Raw genomic sequence first — 16,493 nt, 5'->3', positions numbered from 1 at the left:
ATAAAATATTTGTGAAAGTGGGGTTAGTGGGAGAGAGACATTATAAAATAATAGTCGGCCCTTTTCAAATATAATAATGTTGCAATTTATATGAAACGGCCGAAAATGAAAAGTATTGCAACTAATGCAAAATGGAGGAAGTACTTAAAATTTTACATTAGCCACTTGAAATATGACGTTATTTGTATTTTAGGGAGTTAATTGAAAATTCATCAAATCAATTTATATTTTCCAAATTTAACTTATTTGTACAGAATATGATATATGTATATTTAGGGGGGAAAAAAATAGTGTAAGTGAAGTTTATAAGATTTACACAAATTTTTATATACAGCTTGTTGTACCGTGCGGCACGGGTTACTTGAGTTTTTCGGATAGGGGTTACTTGAGTTTCTCAGTCAGGGGTTACTTGAGTATTCCGGAATCACTTGAGTTTGTCAATAAGAGGTTACTCGAGTTTCCGAGGTTACTTGAGTTTCTCGGTCAGGATTTTTCGGTCATGGTCACTCGATTTTTTCGGTTAGGGATTACTCGAGTTGCCAGGGTTACTTGAATTTCTCGGTCAGGGGTTGCTCGAGTCACAATTTTTTGTATGCGGCTTGACCGAGAAACTCGAGTAACCCCTGACTGAGTTACTCGAGTAACCCCCTGACTGAGTAACCATTAATCGAGTGAACCTCTCGAGTAACCCTTGTCTGAATCACTCAAGTAACCCCTGACCGAGTAACCCATGTAACCCCTGACCGCGTAACTCCATCTAACCCCTGACCGAGTAACTCAAGTAACCCCTGACTAAAAACTCAGATAACCCCTAACAAAAAAAATTCGGGTAACTCCTACTGCATGGTGTGGCCTGCTGCACCAAAAAGTTGCTATAAGATTTAAGGATTAAGAGTTTGCAGGCTTGTCATTAAAAGTTGTAAAAACAACTCTTAAATTAAACTACTTATAAAAGATGTGAACCAAACATTGCCTTAATAATAGTAATCTAATTAGTTCTATTGTGTGAAAATGGATTCCACGATTCTTTGGGATGATGTGCTCTTCCTAAACTTGATTATTGATGAAAATATGAAATTGCCTTGAATTATGTTCACAAAATCACAAGTGATATTCTCCGTCTTGCGTAATGCTTTTGTTCTAGTGCCTAAAACACGGTTCATTTTCTCTTAACCAGGCCCCTTATGTCAAGTGGTCGATTCTATCATTCTATTATCATTGCAAAAACACGACTTTTCGTGGAATGCCAATTTAATTGCTTTGTACGGAATAACATACCAAGGGCTTGTTTGACATCGTTTTTTTGTTTTCAGTTTTGTAGTTTTTTTGAAAACAAAAAACCAAAAACAGGAAATAAGAAAAAGTAAGTGTTTTCACTTTTCTGTTGTCAGTTTTCAAAATTATTATGATATTAATACGTTTGACTAATTTTTGATTCATTATATGACATATATCATATGATCTAAAAAAACAAAAACCCAAAAATCAGAAAACCACAATGATGCCAAACAAACCCTAACATATATGATTAATTGCGACAAATCAATTAATTTTTTTAGGAAAATTGTCAATTCCAATCATTTAATTTCTCTTTATTTTTTAGGAAAATTGTCAATTACAATTATTTAAAGTTTGTATTTTACAAATTGAAGCCATTTAAAAAAAATTTGAAAATTGCAACCCAAAAGTATTAATAAATTGTAAATTGCCACCCAATTCAATCTTTCATCAACTTGCATGGTGATAAATGTTTAGTTAAGGTTCTAAGGGTCATTTTAGCCCTTATCCTTAAAATCCAAATTGAGCTCGAAATCGGCAAAAAAAATAACGCAAGTGCCTTGTTTACTCAACAAAAAAATAGTTGTACACTAATTGATACATTTTTTTGACACGCAACACAAGACATTTATCTTTTTTTTCCCACTTACCAACTGATCAACTCGGACCCTTAAGGCCAGGACTGAAATGACCCCTTAAACCTTTGTGGAACATTTTTCAGTATACACATTGAGGAAAAAATTGATTTAGGTGGCAATTATTAAGTTATTAGTATTTTTGAGGTGCAATTTACAAATTTTTTTAAATGCCTGTAATTACAAAATACAAACTTTAAATGGTTGCAATTGACAATTTTACTTTACTTTAAAAAATATTAAATATCCAATGACTTTACTAGCTAGGTACTCTAGGTTTTTTCCTTGAAAGATTATATAAACAATATATATACAACAATTACACCATGTAAAATTACCGTCGTTGAAATCTATTTATACCCTCGTATGTCTTATGTGAAGCATCTGGAATATTAGGAATACTATTTTTTTTTAAGGAGAAATTAAACCTTCTTTATCTTTAACTAAAATTACGTACGCATTGATCTTAAAATTGTTACTATGGTCCTATTCACTTCACATTATTGTTAAAAAAATTGAAATTATTTTCTGCTAAACTTAAATTATTTTTACTTAACTTAAATTAATTTAACTAATTCTCTATTATATTACATTATTAAAGTCATTGATTTTTTACTGAGCTGAAATTAATATTATTGAAATGAACTGAACTTATTTTAACGGAAATGAAATTATTTTTTCCCCGAATATTAATTTTTAAGGCACATTGAATAGGCCGAAATACAAATTATATTGACTTGAACGACTTCAAAGTACCCCACTAATTAATAAAGTTAGAAGCTAATAGGAAATTAGGGAGGAAGATTTAAATGTCCGTGACAATGATATACCGAGTACCACTGTATGCATGCTTTTACTTTTCTGCATTACAATTACTTGGATATAAGCTTAACTTAATTTGCTTATAAAAGCTCAAACACTTCATGCAAATTAATGCATTGAGCTTTTAGTTTAAGCCAACCACCTTAGCTTTAAACCCTACACTCTTGCTCTTAACTAAATTTTCATTCATGGCTCTGAAAAACCAATTCTTGCACCTTTTCTTCTTTGCCATTGTCCTTGTCTTGGGTTATTGTACCTCCCAAGCTTTGTCTCGTCCTCTAGACGATGACACGTCTTTGTCAATGAGAGAAAGGCACGAACAATGGATGGCTAGGTACGGACGGACGTACAAAAATCTAGCCGAGAAGGAGAAGCGTTTTAACATATTTAAAGAGAATGTTAAACGTATAGAGAAGTTTAATAATGCTACGTCGACAAATCAAAAGTTGTACACATTAGGCATAAATGCCTTTGCTGATTTAACGACTGAAGAATTTGTAGCTACTCATACTGGTTCTAAACCTCATTCGCCTTCACGAATCAAGGCCGGTGATGACTTGACAACCACCAGCTTTCGATTCGAAAACATCACTGATATGCCCTATTCCAAGGATTGGAGAGATTATGGAGCCGTCACTCCCATTAAAGACCAAGGGGAATGTGGTAAGGAGTACTAAAGCACTTTCACTCTTAATTTTCTACTTTAATTAGTCTAATTTTGTTCAATTTTTCACTGTATCTTTAACTTGTCTTGACTAGCTTAGCCATTTCAACGATGTCTTTTGTAGTTTTGCTATACTTTTCTAACCAATAATGTCACAAAAGTTGTCTTAATTTTTTCACATGCATTCTTAGAATATTCTTGTATACACAACTTGTTTGTTACTAGCTAGATTTTAAATTAAATAATTAACCAATGTGCTTAACAAATTACAAAGTCAACCCTCAAAATGTTATGATAGAACTAATATAATAATTATTTACATTGAGTTAAGAAAAGAGATTATTATACTTTTTTATATTTGTGTATGATAATGTAAGATATTTTAAGTTTTATTTTTATGTTACCTATTACTCAATTTGTAGCATGATATACGTATTATTGTATACTAATTTATTATATTGTATACTAATTTATTATATTGTATACTAATTTATTATCATCAATCAAACAAGCTGTTAGTTACTTAGTTTGTTCATAGAACGGTACGCATCAAATGTTATTTAATTTGTGAGCATTTATTTATATATAATATTAAAAAGTTAATATTTTTTGTTGAATATATAGGATGTTGTTGGGCATTTGCATCAGTAGCAGCAGTAGAGGGACTAAACCAAATCAAAACCGGAAACCTAATCTCACTCTCCGAGCAGGAGCTTCTCGACTGCGTCGAAAACGGCCATTGTGATGGTGGCCTTATGAAAGATGCCTACAATTTCATATATGAAAACCAAGGCATACTAACAGAAGAGGAGTACCCGTACGAGGCTGCTGCCGGCCAGTGCAAGGCGAGGACACTAGAAGGCGAAAGAGTAACAATCGATGGATTCGAGTACGTGCCTTCGAACAATGAGGATGCTTTGTTGAAAGCCGTTACGCAACAACCCGTGGTCGTGCGAGTTGATGGTAGTGGATTCCAACACTACAACGGAGGGATCTACAATGGAGAGTGTGGCACGGAATTGGATCATGAAGTTACTCTGATTGGATATGGAACTGAAAATGGTTACAATTATTGGTTGGTGAAGAATTCTTGGGGTACAAGTTGGGGTGAACAAGGTTTTATGAGGATAATGAGAGATATGAATATGTGTGGTCTTGCTATTGAACCTTCTTATCCCATATAGTATCATCTACTAGTATTTTTTTTTCTGAAAACTATCATCTACTAGCTAGTATCATATAAGAGAGTGGGTTTGTGCATGAGAGAAAATGCAGCTCGTTTCTTACATAATGTTCCATCTTATTATCAAATTAAACGTTCTAGTTTTATGTTATAGTGCGGATTTAAAATCTCATATGCTTTGTCCTAATTGCCCACAAATTGATACATTTTTATTACACAACACGAGGCCATTTTTTTGCGAGCTCAATTCGGTCCCTTAAGAAGTAAATGGCCCCAAAATCTTAACCGAATATTTTTTTTAACACGTAAACCGATGAAAAAGTTTATACAGGCTGCAATTTACAATTTATAAAAAATTTTGAGCTGTAATTTGCAAAAAACTTTAAATGTTTGTAATAGGCAAATTTTTTTTTTTTTTAAAAAAAAAAAAAAAAAAATCCTTTCTGCTGCTTTATTGATTAAGCTTTTAATTTATTTTTATTCATTGGGTTAAGGTAGTTTTGTTGACATAAAGAGGCCCAAAAACAAGCGACTCTATGAGGCCACAGACCAAATAGGAACACTAATAAGCTATGCATGTCTGGCTACGCTGGCAACCCATAACAAATAACTCTGAAAACAAAATTATTCTAAGTTAGCATCAATAGATTTAAACCACTCCTTGTTCAGCCTAACTGGCACAAAGGGATGAGAAGTTGTTTCTGATATGGATTTTAATGGATATAACCTTCAATCGCAGTTGAGAGGTTTGGAATCTTGAGTCTCGGTCAAGAAACGCTAAGCAACACGAGCTTTAAACCTAAACTAGGCCAAGAATACACAAGCACAAGCTTACGTAAAACTTTATAAATTTCAAATTAATTAATCATACTTTTCATTAAACACCATCACGTATTTATAAGCTAAATAATTAGCCTAAAAATCGTGTAAAAAAAATTCTAATCTAACTAGGAAACTAATCCTAACTTGTAAAGATAATATTTTTTGCAAATATGATCTTTAAAGTTAAGCTTATCTTATACTAACCGAATTAAACTAACAAAAGTATCTTAATAAATTCGGTCACCTAATAATAAAATTAAAAATAATTATAATAACAATATTGATGCCTTGGAACCACATTAGTTTCTATCATAAGTGACCTATAACCAACTTCGACCATCATTCCCTCATTGGTTATTAATCTTATTGTACACTTATAATCTAATATATATAAGGGGAGTTTTTTCCCGAGATTTTAGAGCGCCACGTAGGATTTTTATTTTTTAAAAATTATTAGAGCGCCACATAGGATTAATATTTTTAAAACGCTACAATAGGATTATGCCACCTAAGATAAGTTAACGTGCCACGTAGGATCTATAAATAAACTAAAAGAACAACCGATGCCATCATATTGTCCACGTGGCAGCTTTATAAGAAAAATTTTCCCGCCTAAATAAAAATCTAACGTCATTATATTTTTTTTTGGTTTCAAATTTCAAATTTAATTTCTCCTCCTCTCAAATTATCTATACTCTTTAATTTATTTATTCTTTGATGTATACATTTTTTCTATTTTCCTGTATATATTACAAGTTTAAAATCATTATTTATTTGTTTAATTAAATTCGTATATTAAATATCTAACTTTTATGTATGTGCTTAATTTTCATATTCGATTTGTTCTTCTTCAAAATTAATTTTATAAAATTAGCATTTACAACTAATGGTTATATCTCAATAATTTTTCTGATACGTAATAATACATAAAATATATATACTCTATATTTCCGTGCATCGCACGAGACTAATCTAGTTATAAATTATAGTTATATCCAATAAATAATTCAAGTGCCACATAAGCATAATTGACTAATGAGATTTTAATAGTTACATTAATTAAATACGAAATATTATCTTTTAAGATTAGGAATTTTATCTAATATATTAAAACAAAGGAAAAATAAACTTTAATAATCCCAACTATGAGCGATTTACCTACAATAATCCCAACTATCGTTTATTCTACAATAATCCCAACTATTAAGTGAGTTTTCCTCCAGCAGTCCCAAACCGATCAACAAAAGTCATTAACCTGTTATTATAGGTTGTTTGACACGTGTCAGCGTGTGAGTGGTTCCAAAATAAAAATTGAAAAAAAAAACAAAAAAAAAAACCAAAAAAGAAATTCTGGCAGCCACCATGCCAGCCATAACCACCACCTCCACCACCTGCCACAACCCTAAAACACCACCTTCACCAGCCACCCAAGTCGGAAACGACTCCCACGACCAGCCGCACCCCCGAAACCGGCCAAAACACCTAACCCTTGCCCGATAAACCACCAACAACCCCAAATCGCACCAAAAGGCACCAAAATCGCAGCCCCAAATCGCACCAAAATCGCAGCCAAATCGTCAGCGTGGGTGTTCGTGAGAATCCGGTGGGTATTCGTGGGTGTTCGTGAGAATTCGATGGTTGTTCGTCGGTGTTCGTGGGTGTTCGTCGGCGTGGGTGTTCGTCAGCGGAGGAGAGTTAAAGAGGCACGAGAAGGAGAGAGGAGGGGTCGTGGTTGCGTAGGCGTTGCTGGCCATGCGAGAGGATCGGAGTAATTGGAGCATCGCTGGCCGTGCGGGAGGAGCAATTAGGGTAGGGGTGGATCGTGGTTGGTGCTGTTGGGGATTGGGAGGGCCCGCCGGCTGTTTTCCGGTGGTATGGAGGTTTGGCTAAGGGTTGGTGGCGGTTTCCGGTGGACTAGGGGTGGCTGGGATGGGTTTTGTTTTTTTTTTTCCTTTTTTTATTGTAATATTAGGCCACTCATGTACTGACATGTGTCAATTAAGAAACAAAAAAAAAGGCTTACCGTTTCAGCAGGTAACCGGTTTTTGGGACTGCTGGAGGAAAACTCACCTAATAGTTGGGATTATTGTAGAATAAACGATAGTTGGGATTATTGTAGGTAAATCGCCCATAGTTGGGATTATTAAAGTGTATTTTTCCTAAAACAAATACGGAGAAAATGATATATTAGGTAAAACTAATAAAATAACAAATGTAATCACATAAATATGAAAAATATTTTTTAAAAAAAAAAAAATAGATCAACGGTGCATCGCACGGGCTTCATCTAGTAAAGATATAATCGCATAAAATATTGTTAGATTTGTCTTAATATATAGTTTTGAGATATTAATAACTATTTAACAATTTTTTTAATTGACTTTATGATATGAAGAGTCAAATTTGTGTATTGACACGGAAGAATAAAACAAAAAAAAAAAATCAATAAATAAGCAAAACAAGGGAACTGCCCTGTTTATTTCACCTTATTTTGTTCAAGTTTGGGCCACAGTTGCTAGGTTTAAACTCGGAGGAATCAGCTAAATAAATGGGTATCAATTGATGATTATTTAGATGGATACTTGATGAGTAGACGCAATCGATATGGAAAGAAAATGGAGGTGTTTGAGCTCGGATTGCAGGAGATACGATCTTATTTTAGATTTTTCATGCTATCTTGCATTATTTTGATGTTCATGTTCTGTACTAGAATTTCAAAGCGCAAGCTTCAGAGGCCTAATGCTCCTGTCTTGCCTACCTGATGCCATCCGTTGGCATAATTTTTGTTGGTACCGTAATATAATTCCATTGATTATGTATTCTTTTTAATGCGGTAGAGTTATAATCAACCAATAAACATTATTCCATTATATTACTTCAAGTCCACACCAAATTATGCACACATTTTTACTATTCTTTTCTGTCCAAAAATGTTGCAATCATGGAAAAAAGAATCTCTATGAAGTGTAAGTGCCACTAACTCACTATAAATAAATGTGTATGTCACACATTGGGAATCCTTAATGTGATTATTGCCTACCCAAAAAGAAAAACTTATATTACCTCTATTTCTTCTTTTTATTAGTAATCCCTTTTTATTTTAGGAAAACTTTTGTATACATCCGGTTTTCAGTAATTTACTGTAAATCGGGTACACTTTTGTCAGATTTAGTGTCACTTTTGTCAAATTTATCAATAAAGCATAAATAACTCTTATATATGTCAGGGTAACTTTTGTGCGTTTTAGTGTAACTTTTGCACATTTTATTGTCACTTTATAGCGGATGTTCAGTAATTTACTGAACATCCGTTTTATTTAAAAGTTTGTGTTTATTTTATGATGTTCCCAGCACATAGGAATTATTAGGAGATGACAAGCCAATTTTTCTTATTAACGACAAACTCAATTAGAAGTAAATAAAAATAATACGGAGTAATAATCAGTATATACTATATACTAAAAGAGAGAACGGGAGTGACACATGTCATCACCTGGTTAAATACTTAAAATTTTTCCCTCCAAAACGCCTTTTTATTTTTTTCATTTTTTTTTATTTTTTGTTTTGTTAAACCTATTGCTACTTTAAAGCTATGGTATATGTATATTACTGTATAAAATATCTTTCCTATTTTTAAGTAACGTATTTATTTCATATAGATAATTCTATCCTTTTTTTTTAATAAAAAAAATAATTCTATACCTTTATTATAGGGATTTATAAATCATGATAAACTTATACATTGTATAAGGTAATATCTTTCAAGAAAAAAAAAAAAAAAAAAAAAAAAAAAAAAAAAAAAAACTTATATAAGGTAATATATATTAAATAAATAATTTCCTCTCCTCTCCTCCCCCCTCTCTCCCTCTCTGGCTCTCTGCTAGGGTTTTCTAAAAGTTTGGTCGTTTAGGCCGGAAAAAGTCTAATTTATTCGAAAATTAGACTACTTCTGACCCTTTTTTCTTGTTTTTCTTTGATTTTGCTTTTAAGGTTTCAATAATTCCCCATTTGTGGGATTTTTGGTTTGTTTTATTTTTGTGTGTGTTTATTTCCTAGATTTTGATCTATGGAATTTAGGGTTTGTTCATTAACAAGGACTGATGCGGGTTTACAAGGCGTGTCAATTCGGCGGGCACATGAAGATTGATAAGAGGGTAGGTTTCTCCATGACTACATACGCAAAGGCGAAAGCTGTTCCATAGATAGTCTCTCGTGTGATATGAAAGCCTGTGGCGATATTAGCGGGGAACGCTCCCGCGGAAATTCTATGCGGTGTTTGTAGTGTTGATGAAGCAAGTAGCCTTTTGATTTATTTTGTAATGTTCTTGCTGGGGTTGAATGTCTTTGTAGATGCCGTACGGCTTTCTTATTAATGGATTTTTTCTTTGTCAAAAAAAATGTATATATTTAATAATTAAGATTTTTATAATATATTTTCGTAGTCATAATCTATAAAAATACTTTTCTTTTTATATACTTCGTATAAATTATTGTATATATAAACATATACTTCGTATGTGCGTTGCATGGAATCTAAACTAGTTAAATAACAGAAATTAATGTTGCACTTAAGTCAAAAATAAATAAATAAATAAATAAATAAATAAAGCGAGTTCATAAACAATTGAGTTTTTCCGAAGTCGAAAAAATTGTTTTTTTTAATTAATGTTCATGAACATAAACCGAATTGCTATAATATTCATTCAATCATTCCAGAAACTCAAGTCAACTAGTAATTATTTTCCACTTTCTCATTAATATCCTACTAACATATACTTGTACACCTTGGAATATTATTGTGGTCCGTCAATTTGTGTAACTTAAAGTCGTAAAACTATATTATATATGGGTCAATCAACGTTCTAGAAAGTCTACGAAAATGTGAAATTAGTTCTTAGTTGATCCTAAACCCTTCTACCGTTCTTGATATATATGCATTTGACGTGTCAATTCAGATGTATAGATCAGGTTCAGACTAGTGAAGCAGGTTCTAATCTATTTTAATATAAGTCATGTTAAATTTTTGTTTCAAAACTAGTTGAAATCTGATTTGATCTTTGTTTAGGTTTGTTTCTTGTCTATGGTTGATTTATCTGTATTTAGGGTTTGTTTACATTTACTGAACTGAGCTGAACTGAATTGAACTGGTTGGAGCTGAACAAAATTGATTGGAGCTAAATTTATTGAACTGAACTGAATTGAGCTGAAGTGAATATTTTATGAGAGAAGGAAATTAGGAGCTGAATTGAACTGAACTGATTAGAGCTGAAGTGAAGTGAACTAAACTGAATTGAAATTAAGCTGAAGTGAACAGGCCCTTAAGCCTACTTAGGCCTTATTCCTCTCGTATGACACAGAACTAAATACAAGTTGGAACTTAAATTATAACCCGTACTAGAATTCGATCTTTAATTCTACTATTTAATTTTTACCCAAGTAAAGTTTATGGATAATTGTATATATCAAAATTAACTTACAGAAGTATTTTCTAATTTTAACTTATTTTTACGATATTACAAAGTACTAAATTTTTTGTTTAATGTGAACAGAACATGACCTTAGTAATAGTACTCCTCCGTCCCTAAATTACATTCTTAATTCTAGCATTTATTCCTCACATAATAGAGGAAAACAGAGTAGTAAACTACTTTCCCGATGTAAAAATTGGGGGGAAATTCAGTCAACGAGAATAATTTAGTATTGCTTATTTTTTTCATAATTATGCTTAACGAGCAAAGGTTGATCAAAGCATCGTATGATGTGGGTTAAAGAGTCCACTCTCAGAGTTTAGGGGTATCTTAGCTGTATCGATTATTACGACTTATGAGCCAAGGGTTTTGAGGATTTTATGCACGTAAAATGGGGAATAAGCATTGAGTTGAGCAGTTGTACACTTGTACTGTACTGTGTGTGAAAATGGATTCCACGATTCTTTGAGATGATGTGCTCTTTTATGAATTTATTTATGATTGATATGAAATATACCATCAATCATATTACTTGCGTACTGCTTTTGTTTTAGTGCCTAAGACACGGTTTACTTCCATATTTCTCTTTACCCGGCCCCAACTAGCTTAGTCAAGTGATGTAGACCATGTAGTGATCGATTCTATTATTATTGCAAAAATACACGACTTTTCGTGGAATGCCAATTTAATTGCTTTGTAACATATATATTTGAAATCAATTATACAATGGATGGAATTAATTTTTCTTTTATTTACTTTAAATTACTTTAAAAATCAAAACAATTTATTTTACAAGATAAAAATATCGACAATACAAGAAAGGTCATTTATAACAAAATTAATGACAGGAAGTTCCATCGTAAAATTCTCACGGAGTATTAGACTATTTATAACAAAATTAATGACAGGAAATTCCATCGTAAAATTCTCACGGAGTATTAGACTATTTATGACAGGATTTTCCATCACGAGTCTGTTCTAGAAGGGCTTATCGTAACATACTTTCACGTTGTGTTCCCATCGCAAAAACTAATTACAATAGATTAAAAAAAATCCGTCGCATAAGCCAATTACAGGTAGAATGTTTATTTGACATTTTAAGTTGGATATGTTTTATAACTGGCTAAAAAACTAAATAATCATTAAAAATGTTACAATAGACATCATTTTGAGCATAATATTAATGATCTATCATTAAAAATTAATAGATTTTTATAGTGCGAATGACTCTATTAGGTAACTTTAGCTTTTATTTTCTTGTAAAAGATTCTGTACACAATATATATACTACTTCTTCTGTTTATTTTTTTTTTAATTGACATCTTTCTATTATCACGCTTGCTAACGCATGTTTTTTAACACTTAATAACTTCAATTATCAACATTATAAAATTATGAAAAGTGGATTAATAAAATATACATATAGACGATTCAAATAAGATCCCACATGAATATGCTTAATCGTATCTATAAACTACAAAAGCGAGTCAAACCATGTTGTGTGGATAGTGTAAAAGTCAAATGATATCAACTAAAAAAAACGGAGGAAGTATACAATAATCACACCACATAAAATTACGATCGTTGAAATCGACATGTTATAAACCCGTGCCAAAAATAATGTCTTTTGTGGAGCATCTGGAATAATAGAAATCATGCTTTTGGGGAGCATCTAGAAAACTAAAAAATCATTTTAAGGAGAAATATTCTATTCCCTCAAAAAAAAAAAAAAAAAAAAAAAACAATTAAATTATAGCAATCTTTAAATAGACACTAAAGAGGTCGCACAGGTCAATAAAAATTATATTGATTTTAACGGCTTCAAAGTATTCCACTAATCAACAAAGTTAGAAGTTAATAGGAAACTTGGGAGGAAGATTAATGATATACTACTGTACGTATTCATGCATGCTTTAATGACTTTACTTTTCTGCATTACAAATTAAATTACACTTTGTATTAAGTTTAATTTAATCATTTGCTTATAAAAGCTCAAACACTTGATGCAAATTAATGCATTGAGTTTTTAGTTTAAGCTAACCACCTTAGCTTTGAACCCTACACTCTTTCTCTTAACTAAATTTTCATTCATGGGTCTAAAAAACCAATTCTTGCACCTCTTCTTCTTTGCCTTAGTCCTTGTCTTGGGATATTGTACCTCCCAAGCTTTGTCTCGTCCTCTAGACGATGACACAACTTTATCATTGAGAGAAAGGCACGAACGATGGATGGCTAGGTATGGACGCACATACAAAAATCTAGCTGAGAAGGAGAAGCGTTTTAATATATTTAAAGAGAATGTTAAATATATAGAGAATTTTAATAGTGCTACAACAATAAACCAAAAGTTGTACACATTAGGCATAAATGCCTTTGCTGATTTAACGACTGAGGAGTTTGTAGCTACTCATACTGGTTCAAAACCTCATTCGCCTTCACGAATCAAGTCTGGTGGTTTCTTCCGATTCGAAAACCTCACTGATATGCCTTTGTACAAGGATTGGAGGGACTATGGAGCCGTCACTCCCATAAAAGACCAAGGGGATTGTGGTAAGGAGTATAGAACTTTCACTTATTAATTAATTTTTACTTTTATTAGTCATATTTTTTGTTCTACTTTCATTTTCACTCTATCTCTAACTTAGTTTTAATCTAATTATGTTTAACAATGTCTTTTGTTGTAATTATTATGCTTTCCACATGTTTACTTTTCTAACCAATAAATATTACAAGTATTTGTATACCCATTAGTATGTCATAAAAGTTGTCTCATTTTGCCCATACAATCCTTCTTAAGAGTATACTTGTATACACAACTTGCATTGTTTGTTACTAACCAGATTATAGATTATATTAGCGCGTTTAAGATTATCTAAGTTCATGTTAATTGTGCGCCGTGGCATGGCACCATGGCATGACACTTTTGGCAAATATTGCGCGATTTTAAAACTTTTGATTCATACCTTAAAATTAGGTATATAATATATCGTTAGAAAGGTCTTGAAGTTTAATAGTCTAAACATGTAAATATAGTTAAATTGCATACTAATTTATAATCATCAACCAAACAAGCCGTTAGTTCGTTAAATGAACGGTACACATCAAAGGTTATTTGTGACCTTTGATGAATGATATCAAGAAGTTAATTTATTTGCTCAATATATATAGGAAGTTGTTGGGCATTTGCACCAGTAGCAGCAGTAGAGGGACTACACCAAATTAAAACCGGAAAGCTGATCTCACTGTCCGAGCAGGAGCTTCTCGATTGCGTCGAAAACGACCATTGTGACGGTGGCATTATGACAGATGCCTACGATTTCATACACAAAAACCACGGCATACTAACAGAAAAGGAGTACCCGTACAATGCAACTACCGGCCACTGCAAGGCGAGGACACTAGAAGGCGAAAGAGTAACAATCAAGGGATTCGAGTACGTGCCTTCGAACAATGAAGACGCTTTGTTGAAAGCCGTTACAAAACAACCCGTGGTCGTACGAGTCGATAGTAGCGGATTTGAACACTACAAAGGAGGGATCTATAATGGAGAGTGTGGCACGGAATTGGATCATGAAGTTACTCTGATTGGATATGGAACTGAAAATGGTTACAATTATTGGTTGGTGAAGAATTCGTGGGGAACAAGTTGGGGTGAACAAGGATTTATGAGGATAATGAGGGATGTCAATATGTGTGGTCTTGCTATTGAACCTTCTTATCCCATATAAAACACATAGTATCTTCTACTAGTATAATTTAAGACAGTGGGTTTGTGCATGAGAGAAAATGCAACTCGTTTTATGTTATAGGGGCTAAACCCTAAGTTTTATGTGTGGAATTTTTTTTTTTTTTGGGGTGTTTAGAGAGCCACGAGGGTAGGGGTGAGAATCGATCCTAAGATCCCTTGTGATTGGGATGGATGGTCTAACCACTTGAGCTATCTCTCACTCACTTATGTATGTATGTATATATAATTGAATGAAACATCTTCATCTCTAAATGATAACAATATAATGTACTCTGTTTTTTAAAATATGACCAGTGTAATATAAAGGTTTAAAATTAATGATGTTGTGCATAATTACATAAATATTGATTTCATATGCTTTCTATTCCCTTTTTTTTTCGTTGTATCTCATTTGCCTTAGCAAATCTTACAAATGATATTTGTAGAATTTGTACATGATATAAGTTTCCTATTCGTATGTAATATGGTATTGTAAATTTGTAATGTCATAAAACAATGCTTCCTCCTCATGTGCTATGCCATAGTCAATAAAAAAAAAAAAAAAAAAAAAAAAAGGTTCTTTTTTGCTTTATATTATTGATTGAACTTTTTTAATTTTTAATTTTTTGTTTGGGTTAAGGTAAGCTTTGTTGATTAAAGAGGCCCAAAAACAAGCGACTGTATGAGGCTGCAGCTCAAATAGGAACACTAATAGTTATGCATATCTGGCTATGCTTAGCAACCCATCACAAGTAACTACTTTACCCTAATTAGAACCTTATATTTTATGGGACCGAATCCTCTATCTCATTATTGTCTCATTCCATATACAATATCATTCAATTTAATTGGTTCACATCACTTTAAATATCAATATTCTTTATTTAATTTTTTAATAGCAAATAAAATTGATTAGATTATACTAGTACATGATTTATATTACAGTCCTTATCTCTATTCTTTCCTCTTGTATCCAATTACGTTTAATTCAACCTCATTTTATACTACCTCTTAACTACAAGCAGGTTAGCGGAACAACTTTTTCATAAATTAATTTTACTACTTCTGTAAGGCAAATGGATTATAACATCCAATTGTCAAAGAATTACTCTATAACACATCTGAGTTATACTCAATACTAAATTACTTCTCCTTTCTTCTACAAAGATATTGACAGAGTTGACCTTGGCTAAGGAAGTTTAACTCAACTCCTAAATGTAAGCATACATATCCTTGTAATACTATATCTATTAATTAAGGACTTTAAAAAACAACAAAAGCTCATATATACAAGCAATTCTTAATAGGGACAAATGTCAACAATTGGACCCCAACAAACATATAATATGAAGATCGACCTCCTTTTTTTTATTTTTTATTTTTTATTAGAGGTATATGACATACTTGTATACTTGAAATTAAATAATGGGGTTAAATTAAAAGTAATTGTATGTAAGAGAAAAAAGAAAGATAAGATATGCAAGAGAAAAAAAAGAGAGATAAGGACTAATATATAAATTATGTAAAATTTATATAATTTTATTTTCTATGAAAAATTAATTAAAGAATTTAATAGTGATATTTTTTTTTTTTTGACAGAAAGAATTTAATATTGATATTTAAATGATGTGGATCAATTAATTGAATGACCCAGAATATATTTTCCTAAGCATTGTGCCATTAAGGGTCTGTTCACATTTACTTAATTTCAGTTCAGTTCAATTCAGTTCAATTCCAATCAGTTCAATTCAGCTCCAATCAGTTCAGTTCAATTCAGCTCCTAATTTCCTTCTCTCATAAAATATTCATTTCAGCTCAGTTCAGCTTAGTTCAGTTTAGTTCAGCTCCAATCAGTTCAATATAGTTCAGTTCAGTTCAGTTTGGTTCAGCAGTTC

General features: G+C 32.1%; 2 protein-coding genes across 2 annotated transcripts; both read left to right on the top strand.

The window, feature by feature from the left end:
* Positions 1-2,868: 2,868 nt before the first annotated feature.
* LOC145614894 (senescence-specific cysteine protease SAG39-like) lies at positions 2,869-4,733 on the top strand. Its single transcript, XM_081669965.1, has 2 exons — positions 2,869-3,398; positions 4,024-4,733. The coding sequence occupies exons 1-2, from the start codon at positions 2,924-2,926 to the stop codon at positions 4,581-4,583; spliced, it is 1,035 nt and encodes a 344-aa protein (XP_081526091.1). The 5' UTR covers positions 2,869-2,923; the 3' UTR covers positions 4,584-4,733.
* Positions 4,734-12,921: 8,188 nt separating this feature from the next.
* On the top strand, positions 12,922-14,735 carry LOC145615632 (senescence-specific cysteine protease SAG39-like). Its single transcript, XM_081670701.1, has 2 exons — positions 12,922-13,421; positions 14,040-14,735. Exons 1-2 carry the CDS (start codon positions 12,962-12,964, stop codon positions 14,597-14,599), a joined length of 1,020 nt encoding a protein of 339 aa, XP_081526827.1. The 5' UTR covers positions 12,922-12,961; the 3' UTR covers positions 14,600-14,735.
* The last annotated feature ends 1,758 nt before the right edge of the window (positions 14,736-16,493 follow it).

The sequence above is a fragment of the Chenopodium album genome, chromosome 25 (genome assembly GCF_948465745.1).
Source record: "Chenopodium album chromosome 25, dcCheAlbu1.1, whole genome shotgun sequence".
NCBI classification, from domain to species: Eukaryota; Viridiplantae; Streptophyta; class Magnoliopsida; order Caryophyllales; family Amaranthaceae; genus Chenopodium; species Chenopodium album.
This window is presented reverse-complemented; position numbering and strand designations above follow the sequence as displayed.